The sequence below is a fragment of the Rhynchophorus ferrugineus genome, unplaced genomic scaffold (genome assembly GCF_030347505.1).
Source record: "Rhynchophorus ferrugineus isolate W39M unplaced genomic scaffold, kcgeb_rfMv2 rfM7, whole genome shotgun sequence".
NCBI classification, from domain to species: Eukaryota; Metazoa; Arthropoda; class Insecta; order Coleoptera; family Curculionidae; genus Rhynchophorus; species Rhynchophorus ferrugineus.
The window spans coordinates 7,892,013-7,902,830 of NW_027472586.1; the positions used below are offsets into that span (position 1 = coordinate 7,892,013).

Sequence of the window (10,818 nt, forward strand, 5' to 3'; positions counted from 1 at the left end):
GCTACTTTTGATGATACATATACATATAATAACATTGACTGAACATTGTAGACAATCTGCAGACGATCTTATCTGTACTAAAAATCTGAACTATAACATATAATACTGCTTAGGTTACGTTGTAAATGATAGTAAATTAAATCATATAATAATTAAAAACTTCTAGGCTTTCAGTGCTATTGAATTTAGATCATGGGAAATTATTTAAAATATATTGCCTTTCGCCTTATCTAGAAATTCATGTAACTCCTTAAATCGCCTTGTACAGTTGCACCTATTAACGAGGGTTATTAAAAAAAATTGGCTCGGTACATAAACTAATATGCCGTTACTTAAACGAAGATAACTGCGACTGAAATTATAGCTTGTCGTCATACAACCAATTAACGGTAACCTTTGAATAGGACCAGGCGACGGCGTAGCGGGTCGGCACCTGCGGAAATCCCCTTCGACAAACTGACGGAGGCCTTCGAGTGGGCCAAGAGCGGATTTAACAAGAGCCTGCCCACCAAGGTACTGATCCACGGCTTCGGCAGCGATTGCGGCTACATCTGGGCATACGAGATACGTAGCGCTCTTATGGCAGTGGTAAGGACACATCTCGCTCGATATAATTGGGTAAACATTGGGGATCCATTATAATTTGCGAAATTATGAAAGCTATAATAACCTGCAGGGTGTTTTCAAGTTTTGAACTGAAATTATAAGAAGATTCTTTAATTAGATCGACAGTACAATAAAGTATTTGACATTATTTTTATGTTAATAATCTATATATACATAAAAATGAGTTTTTGTTCGTTAGTCTCGCTAAAACGCGAGAATGGCCGGACCAATTTGGCTAGTTTTGGTTCTAAAATATTAGCGGAAGTCCAAGACAGGTTTACATAGTGAGAAAGTATGGAATAATTGCGAGAAAAGTAGTCAAAACAACAATTTTGTTTCCCCATAAAGAATCGCATTTTTGATTGTTTGTGACTTTCTCTTAGAGCCTTGTCAATAGATTTACGAAAAGTTTAAGAAAGAGACTATACTAAATATTTCAAGTAGTTTTCCGATTGTTTCAGTAGTTTACTGATTGTTTTGTGGTTGCCCATCTTGTTGGAGATAAAGTTTGTTCAATTTTAAGACATTACATAATGAAATCAGTTTATATGTCTGGTGTGATATATTTGGGGCAAAATTACACTTTCTAAAGAGACATCACTACATAGTATAAAACAAAGTCGCCTTTTCTGTCCCTATATCCCTATGTGCGCTTAAATCTTTAAAACTACGCAACGGATTTTGATGCGGTTTTTTTCAATAGATAGAGTGATTCAATAGGACGGTTTATATGTATAATACATGCATAATATACTAAGGCAACACTGCTAATTTTAGAGGTTTCTAACGTGATGTCGTAAATTAACCTATTTTTTTAGGCTTATTTAGCAATTAGCAAAAACGCTGCCTAATCCTACGAGTTAGATCAAATTAATGTACTACAGTATTGTACACCATAAAAAGCTATTTTAAGCAATACGGCATTAATCCTTATCGAATTAAGTACCTTAAATACAGTGTGCAATAAATATAGGTCAATATGGTTCCTTACAGCATGTAAATTAAACAAATATTTTCGGAGATATTACAAATTTAAAATTTGCGTTTAAAAATGTGTAATGTAATAAAAATTGTATGAATTTAGATATTCCAAAGATAGCAGGAAATCTTCATAGTAAGTATAGGGGAAGAGGAATTGTTTTACTCCAAATTTAATGCGTGCAGGCCAAGGGCAGTAATGAATGAACCAAAAATACTGGATCGATTTTAATCATGTTTTCATTGAGTGACATAGGCATATATATTTTATGCCCGTGCAAAGTCGGAGCGGGCCGTTATGTTTTTATATACAATGTTCATATTTTTTCTGTAGTGTATTTAATTTAGTATCAGCATTGCACCCGTACGAAGCCGGGGCGGGTCGCTAGTGTTACATAAATACAAAAAATACATACATTCGTAACTCCATGAATATTTTACATAAATATCAATTGATATAAATTGAAAAATAGTGCAATAAAAGCAATGCATGTTTGCAGAATATGAGCAAACCTTCAGAAAAACCCCAAAAATGTTAATCATGCTGAAGAAACAACTTCTAGATTGTATTTTAACTTAATTCTCTAATATTATGATATACAAGAATATCGTTTTTAGGAAGAGGTCAATACTATTTGTGTGGATTGGTCTAACGGAGCCTCCTTACCCAACTACGTGAAAGCGTCAGCCAACACCCGTCTGGTGGGTAAACAGCTATCGCTGTTACTTCGTGGACTGGTCGACAAAAATGGCCTGTCTCTCAGAGACACTCACCTGATTGGATTCAGCTTGGGTGCGCACATAGCTGGCTTTGCTGGCGCCGATCTGGGAAACCTCAGCCGCATTACGGGTACGACCGGAATAACAATCATCTCCGCTAAATCATGCGACCGTCTCGTACAGGTTTAGATCCGGCCGGACCGCTGTTTGAGTCGCAGGACACCAGGGCGCGACTGGACCAGACCGACGCCGCCTTCGTGGATGTCATCCACAGCAACGGAGAGAATCTGATTCTGGGGGGCTTGGGTTCTTCGCAGCCCATGGGACACGTGGATTTCTATCCCAACGGCGGTAGGATGCAGAAGGGCTGTAGTCATCTGTTCGTGGGTGCCGTCAGTGATATTATCTGGTGTAAGTCGTCGTTTTATATTAACGTTGCAAAAAGTAATCAGCGTTGTTTCTTGTTTAATGTTCATTCTTAAAGAAATTTAATCTTGAATAATCTTGTGAATGTGATGATAATCTCTCTGTACTATAGACCCGGCATTGTTTTGGTCGAATCGCCTTTAATTGCATGTAGACTTATTTATATAAAGCCCTATTCAAGCTCATTATAACAAATAGATCCTTACAATATGGAAGGTAAGAAAATGCCTTACTACTCAAAATCCTTGTTTTATTGTCTACATGACTGGAGATCTAGCGATTGATTTTCTTGCTATATTGTGCCTGGCGAAGTTAACCACATATTGAAAGTTTGTGAATGAATGATCATTTTCCCAACATGTTCGCAACAATTTTTTTTCTTTTATAGTAATCGAGGTGCATGCATTAAAACGAAACTAGTAGTAATAAAATTAGGAGATTTTATAGAATAATACAAATACCGTATGAAGATACCTGCAATTCTTCTAAGAATATTGTCTCATAATATTAAGTTTTTTCACTCAATATTTTCTCTTATTTTGGCCGACCCTGAATCCCAAAGAAAGTTAGTTAGTTTTATTATTCCGACTAATTATGTGATAATGATCGAAATATTATACAAGAATAACACGCAATGTGCTTTTTCGCCATTAATTAGCGGTAATTATAATCCACGCAATATCTGTCTGTACATTTCAGCATCAGCCGTCGAAGGTCGATCATTGTGTAACCATCGGAGAGCCTACAAGTTCTTCATCGATTCGGTGTCACCCAGGTGCCATTTCCCTGCCTTCCCCTGTGACTCCTACGACGACTTTATAGCGGGAAAATGTTTTCCGTGCTCTGACGAAAGGTAGGTCGGTTTTTACGATGAGGAGCTTTGTGGAAAATATTTTTTTATGATAGGAAATGTGGGAACATGGGATATTACGCGGACCGATCCAAGGGCCGTGGTCAATTGTACCTGATAACAAGGGACGAGGAACCTTTTTGTGGTACTATCATCTTCGATATAGTCGAGAAATAGTTCAGTATAATTTCCCTTTTGTAGCTCACCAGTACTTGGTGAAAATCGAAAGCACGCCTGGTCCCGTACCAGTGAAAAGTTACGGCAAGATTCAGATAACGCTGATCGGAGATTCGTTTTTGAATGAGACATTTATGATGACTAGGTACGTCCCTGTTGACTGGTTTCCTATTGTCGGTGTATAAGGTATTTCCTTTCAGGAAGGAGGATGAAGAAATGAAACTAGGCGGGTCCATATCGAGGATACTTGTGCCTCATCCCATTCTGTCTCAGCCAACTAGAATTGAGATACTTTACACGGCGTACAGCGGATGGTTGTCCTCTGGATTGGCTCAGTGGAAAGTGGACAGAGTGACACTGATGGACAGTTTCGGCAAAATGTAATCGATGAAAAATATGCGTCAAATTACCCTAACTTTTCTTACTAACTTTAGGTCGTCGGTTTGTAAAAAGTCGTTGAAGCTGGAGTCAGGAGTACCGGTGGTTCTGCCACTGCATCCCGGGGAATGCGATCCAGAAAAAGATTCGCCGAAGGAAGCAGATGACAGAATGCAGGACCAAAGCTACGACAGCGATAAAGAAATCGACGTTGGCTTCGTCCCTACTCAAGTGATCAAAGTTGGCATAAAGGAGACAGAGGATGATGATGCCTCACTGTCTGACAAAGACATCTTCTCTAACTCACCGTTATGGAAACCTGGTAAGTTTTAAATGTAAACAAGACTGGTAGTACGTTTTTTGTTAAGGTAAATTTATATTATCAAATTATTCTTTGAATGAGGGCGATTTTTTGACAAAAATTAAAAACATATTAATATCAGACTAAAATGTTCATAACAATGGGTCTTAGAGGACTCCAAAGATGCAAATGTTGACAGTCTGTACGATCCAAAACACTAAATGACATTTTAGCTTGAGAATCTATGCTTATGGAAAGAGCTAAAATGACTTGAACATTTTTGGAGTAATTGACTTTTGAGTAAAGTAATTCAGTTTTCATAAATTCTAAAAGGCTAATAATATTTGTGGTTATGAAAAGGAAAAGGTACTCGTAATTTTGTACGTTAATTTAGTTAAAATAGATGCCTGGTGCGAGACAATTACAGTGGAAACACACTTAACTTTAAAGAAAATGTGTTTGAAAGGTCTAATATGATTTAAACTATGAAGCTTTTTCCTATCATTAATACTCTATATTTGATCCATAGAGTATTTCGTTTCCTTTCTATTTGCAATTGTTTAAAGCTTCATTCTTCAGTGGTGGATCATTTCCTAACATCACCTGTCTTTTTGTCTGGATATTTTTGATGTTGAAGTTTTTTATTTGACAAACATAAAACAAATTAATCCGGCATTCTTTCCATTCTTAACTTAAACCTTTACAAATGTTAACAAGAAATTCTTTTTTGAACTACAAAGTAAATATAAAGCAGAAGTGCCCAACCCATGTGAAAGTGGTGGTTGACTCCGACTTATAACTGCTACAACTTTTCATTGACTTTGAAAATAGCAAAAATATTTTATCAGCATATGCTATATATCATCGGATGTCTAAGAATCAGTTGATGTAAAAACAAACAAAAAAAATCGTTTTTTTTTTGCATAATATTAATATCACAGAATGTGATACGCCTTTCTTTATAAACTCACCCATTTCCATTTTACACCATCAGTTCTATATTCTAATTTATTATTATTTATTTTCGACTTTATATTTGATTAATATTACGAATTACTTGTCCTATGTTTTTGTAATTTCCTTTCAATTTTTGTTAATTCTTCTCTACACAGAAGAAGAAAGTAATTTCCTGGATAACGAAGCTGAATCTAGTCGAGCATTTAACACTCGCCTGGCCCATTCGGATAAGTTGAATAAGAATCAAGATGGCGTCGAGAGAGAGGTGGTGGAACCCATTCTCAAAGCACAGTCGACCAAGAACGCGAGGTCTCACGATCCGGAGAAGGCGAAACCCGAAATCACCGAGCCCATTCTGGGTCCCACCACGTCGAAGATCACTGACACGGACATGGGGGAGATGGCCAAAAACGTTACTAATAGCGTCAGAAAGCCCGACTATGACGTGGCGATCTCGGAAATGGATAAAAAGCAGCAGAACAGGCGCGAGGGTGAATCTAAATCACTGAAAGATTATCAGCCCGATGTTAGGTAAGTCGTTTGGTTTTAGTGCTTGATGTAGTTGATTTTATTGTTGCTTGTAGACCTGGTGGTGAACCAAGCGGTAACCCGTTGGATACCATCGTCACCACCGTACAACTACTACCGCAGAGACTTGCCCGAATGTTCGAGCAAGCAGAAAAATATGCAAGAGAGAATATCCTGCCCCTAGTCAGTACCTACACCCCCCGCTTTATATCCGACTTCATCGGGCCCAAGCCAGCTCCTGTCTATATTCCTTTGAGTTACGAAGAGACGGAAGTTCAGGAACCGGCACAGTCCAGGAAGGTCGTCGTGGGTCAAGTCCCGGGCGAGGCGAGAACCCTACACCTCCCCACCCTGCAGCCCATCATACCGGTATTCAGCACCACCGAGGAATACAGTCACATCCAGCGCATTTCTAAGAAGAAACAAGAAGCCACCATCGCCAGGAAGGAGTCCACGACGCAATCACCGGAAACAAGCTCCGTGCAAAGTAAGGGTGAAAAAGGGTCAAAGAAAAAAAGCATTTTCGTAAACTTACCGGTCTTCGAAGAGGGCGGTGCAGAGAGAAAATACATTCCGTTAAGCGATGTGCTTTAGTCAGTTTGAAATAATTCAATTCTGTTTTCTAATCGGAATAATTCTAGTCTATTATATCGAGATAAAACCAAATAGGCTTGCTTGATAGCTTGAGGTCAGTCGAGGTGGGAGGGAGATGTTGAGGGTAAGTTAGAAAGTCATTTACGTCACGATACCAACGAACAGCTCGAAGCAAGTATCAAGATTTTCATGTTACTTTTTGATTTATCCTCCTAAATAAAATGAAATTTTAGAAGATGTTTAGAGACTACTTGTATATATCTATATATATTTTATTATTTATTTTTAGACTGGTTTATACTTCGAACGATAATAATAAACAAAGAACTATCGCAAATATCGGTTTTATTTTTTGCCAAATGTCATTCTACTCTATGGGTGTTTTTTTAAGGTGATAGAATTTTGGAGAAGTTTAACTGTCATTTGACAGATAGTGCAAGTAATTTTTATACATACAAACTGATTAGTGTGGGATACATGTTTATCCTTAAAGAATTTCGACGAATTTATGGTACATACTGAATTGATTTTGTAAAAGAGCCATATTTTTGAAACAACAGTATTTTGAATATAAACAACAAATAGAAATATGAAATTTATTTTAAATATAAAAAATTATTTATTTTAATATATTTATTTTATTTTAATACAGTTCCAGGTCTTTTTAGCTTTCTTATTTCGATACAAATAGTATAGATTATTTTGCTCAATATTCCTAGGAGCCCGAAACTCTAAACTTTCTTTGAGTAAACTACCTTATTATCAGTTGTCATTATCATTTTTTCTAACAGATGTCGCTAGGCTTAACTTGCAATGTTATGATTTAACACATATGTCATTTCATTCTACTGATATTAAGCTTCCAAGCTGTACATGTTATAGTTCGCCAATGTAACACTGTCATAGATTTACAATTCCTTGAAAGGGAAATCTTAATTCATCGTTCTCTGGTATAAATTTACAGGAGACCCTTCTAAACTTAAAAACATGTAAGGTGTGGTTTCGAAAATTAAAAAATGGCGATTTTGATATGAAAAACAAAGAACTATCAGAGCGTTTTGACAGAACCAAACGTTTGAAGATGCAAAACTGCAGCAGTTATCGGATGAAGATCCAATCCAAACTCAAAACCAATGGGCAGAAGCTTTAAATGTGGTTTAAGATGCGATCAGTGAAATCTGGTGAAACAGTTAATAGTGATCACTATCGACAACAAATGTTGGGCCAGAACTGGCGAAAGTCAGAATAGCCCGTCATATTATAAGGCAAAACCGGCCAAGGAAGCGTTTAAAGCACTTGGATGGGATATATTATCGCACCTGCCGTACTCTGCAAACCTTGCCCCGCCCGACTTTCGACTTTTCGTCACAAGGGGACAGTCAAAAGACAAACAGTTTTTTGGGATGGCATTCATAAATTGCCTGAAAGATGGGCAAGATGTATGGAGACAAATAATTAATACTTTGAATAAATACATTTTTCCATTTTCTTGAAAATTAGGTAGATTTCTTAAAAAAAAAAAACGGTAATGACTTTTCGGTACGCCTGGTATTATTCGAATTCAATGGTTACAATTAGAACGTAAATGAATTTATCCCATAGGAGTACTGAAGGTTTATAAATAATACCAATCGAAGTAGTTTGTGGTGAACAATATGACAAGTTCTGTCACTTTAAAAAATATTTTTATCATTCTTCAAAGTTTCCAAGACCGTCTACTAACTCTGCCTCAGTATTTTTCAATTAACAATTAACTATTACGTAACTATAAATCTAAATTTTATCTGAACAACCATATTTTTTCTAGTTACTACAACGAGAAAATGTTACCGATGAATAAGATGTTAAATTTAAGAAAAATGACATATTAATCGGTAATAATTTCTCCTCGTAGTGACAGATTGTCCCCAAACCGTGCCTCTTCATTTTTCACCCTGTCTGGTTCTGTTTCTTTTTGCTGTCTTTCTCTTCTAGGCTCTTCCATAACCTCAACTTCCAAACTCACTAACACCTACACGTTCAACCGTGCAAACTCTTCCTTCTCCATCGAAATCGATTCGCCGAGCCCGAAGACGAAGCGCCAGGACGCCTCCAGGTCACCGAAGGTGGCGGAGCGGGTAAAGCAGCAGCAGCGAAAGCAGGGGCAAGAAATCTCCACGCAGTCGGATGAAAACTTCAGGCCTCTGGATAATTTCGTTAGCGCCATCCAGTATTTGCCCGAGGGCTTCGCCAAGATCCTAACGCAGGCCCAGGACTACACAAGGCGGAATATCCTTCCCATTGTCGAGAGTTATACGCCGAGGAAGTGGACGGACTTGATCTGGATCCGGCAGAAGCCGAACGTTACCATGAACGTCCAGAGGGAGTCGAACAACGACACTGGTCTGCAGGAAGACAGCGTTCACGTTAATTTGTTCATAGGATCTTCTGGTCCGGATTCTCAAGACAGTACTACTAGTACGGAAGCCACTCTTTCGAAATTCTCAAGTACCACTACCAGAAAAACAGAAATAAATGAAAATACGATTATACAAAGTACTACTAGTGGTTCTACTCAGAGTAGCGTGACAATACAGCCAAAAATTATTTTACAAAATCCTTCCAATGTACCTGATAGTACTACTCAATCAAACAGGCTACCATTTTCGAGTACTACTGCCCCAACTCCCAGTGCCAAACCTCGTTTCCCTTTGCTCAGACTGCTTTCCGGCAGAGCGCCCATCTTTATCCAGAACGCACGTTCCAAACAAACCACACCATCAACACTTTCTCGATGGAACAAAAACATTTTCAGACCTGTTGATACCAATCCCTCGACCGTTCAATCTGGTACCACCCAATCACCGAAAACAAACACGCGTAAATCAATCTGGGCCAGCTTATTGCCAAACGATCCGTTCTCGTTCAAATCCAACGTATCGGTGGTAAAATATATCGTCGGTAAAACTGCCACCAAAACGAATCAGAGCCAAAGGAACGTGGTACAGAGAATACCGAAGCGTGGGGAGAAAACAAATAAGACTCTCTCCGTTCCTTTAACAGTCCTGATCGATCCCAAGGATCTGACAACAACCACTACATCGACCACAACCACCACCACCTCTACTACCAAGAAACCGTCCTCGAAGAAACCGTTTCAATCTTACGTGCAGAAGATTCCGAAAAAGACGTCCACATCCAAGAGTTCCCCATTCAAAGCCGTCACGGTGCATCCTTTGATCCGAAATACGAAAAATGTGGATGTCAAGATGACAGCCAAGGACGCGTACGGTGGTGACGTGTGGTACAGATTGACGAGCGACGGACGTTTCGAAGCGTGAACGTCTTCAGGTCGGGATGAAAATTATGAACATTTTAACATTACTGTGATATGTAATATTAGTGTAAAACGTTTTATATATATACATCTATATACTAATGACCTCTGTATATATTCAACAACTAATCTTACCAATAAAAAATTTAATTTTGTGTTGATGTTTTTATTTAGATACCGTGAAAAAAACAATTTACTTGAGGTACATGAAAAAGGATTATGCATATGTATTAATATGCATGTTTCACGCTTTTATTTATTTATTTATTTTATTTTTTTTACAGCCCATCAGCCTCTTGGGCTATTTAGGGTCGATTACAATGTAGTATTTAATTTATATATATATATATATATATATATATATATATATATATATATATATATTAAACAATACAGTAAATATATAACATATAATATAACGCTAACAATGTATAGCACAAATAAAATGTAAAATAAGTTAAAGGCAAGACATTTAGGAAAACAAATTAAAACGTAAAAGGATATAAATATCTCATTTCTCAGTGAATGTTATAAGTGTTGGAGCAGGTCCGTGGCTGTCAAAAAGTCCACCAGCAACTAATTGCTCAGGTTGGACCAGTTGCTTCAATGACCTCGGCATCCCGAGTTGCTGCCTTAAAACTACATATTTCTGACAGTAGTTGACATTGATCACACAGGGGTGGGCCTCGTCATTTTAACAAGTATTCGTGAGTGAGTCTATAATGCCCTATCCGCAGACGAGCTAGGATACTCAGTTGATCTAATTGTTTATAGAAATCTTTCATGTGTGTTTTAGCATCATTCTTGCAAAACAGCACATATACTTTGGTCGAATCTTCTATCCTGCTAGCTAAAAAGTCGGCTTTTTCATTTCCGGGTAGGCATTCCCTTAGGGGAAACCGAGAAGTATGTAATCCTTACTCCCTTCTTTTGCAAAGTTGTGCGCAGCTCTCTTATATGTGTAACCAGAGGGTGGATTGACTTTGT

General features: G+C 37.8%; 1 protein-coding gene across 1 annotated transcript in view; it reads left to right on the plus strand.

The window, feature by feature from the left end:
• The window catches only part of LOC143199365 (uncharacterized), a 57,680-nt gene extending 47,694 nt beyond the window's left edge, over nt 1-9,986 (plus strand). The window contains exons 5-15 of the mRNA XM_076409136.1: nt 405-588; nt 2,203-2,434; nt 2,488-2,715; nt 3,430-3,583; nt 3,637-3,725; nt 3,782-3,902; nt 3,958-4,137; nt 4,192-4,457; nt 5,549-5,924; nt 5,978-6,408; nt 8,490-9,986. Coding sequence (XP_076265251.1) covers nt 405-588; nt 2,203-2,434; nt 2,488-2,715; nt 3,430-3,583; nt 3,637-3,725; nt 3,782-3,902; nt 3,958-4,137; nt 4,192-4,457; nt 5,549-5,924; nt 5,978-6,408; nt 8,490-9,835 — 3,607 coding nt within the window. The 3' untranslated portion in view covers nt 9,836-9,986. The remainder of the gene's footprint in view (nt 1-404; nt 589-2,202; nt 2,435-2,487; nt 2,716-3,429; nt 3,584-3,636; nt 3,726-3,781; nt 3,903-3,957; nt 4,138-4,191; nt 4,458-5,548; nt 5,925-5,977; nt 6,409-8,489) is intronic.
• Nucleotides 9,987-10,818: the final 832 nt, after the last annotated feature.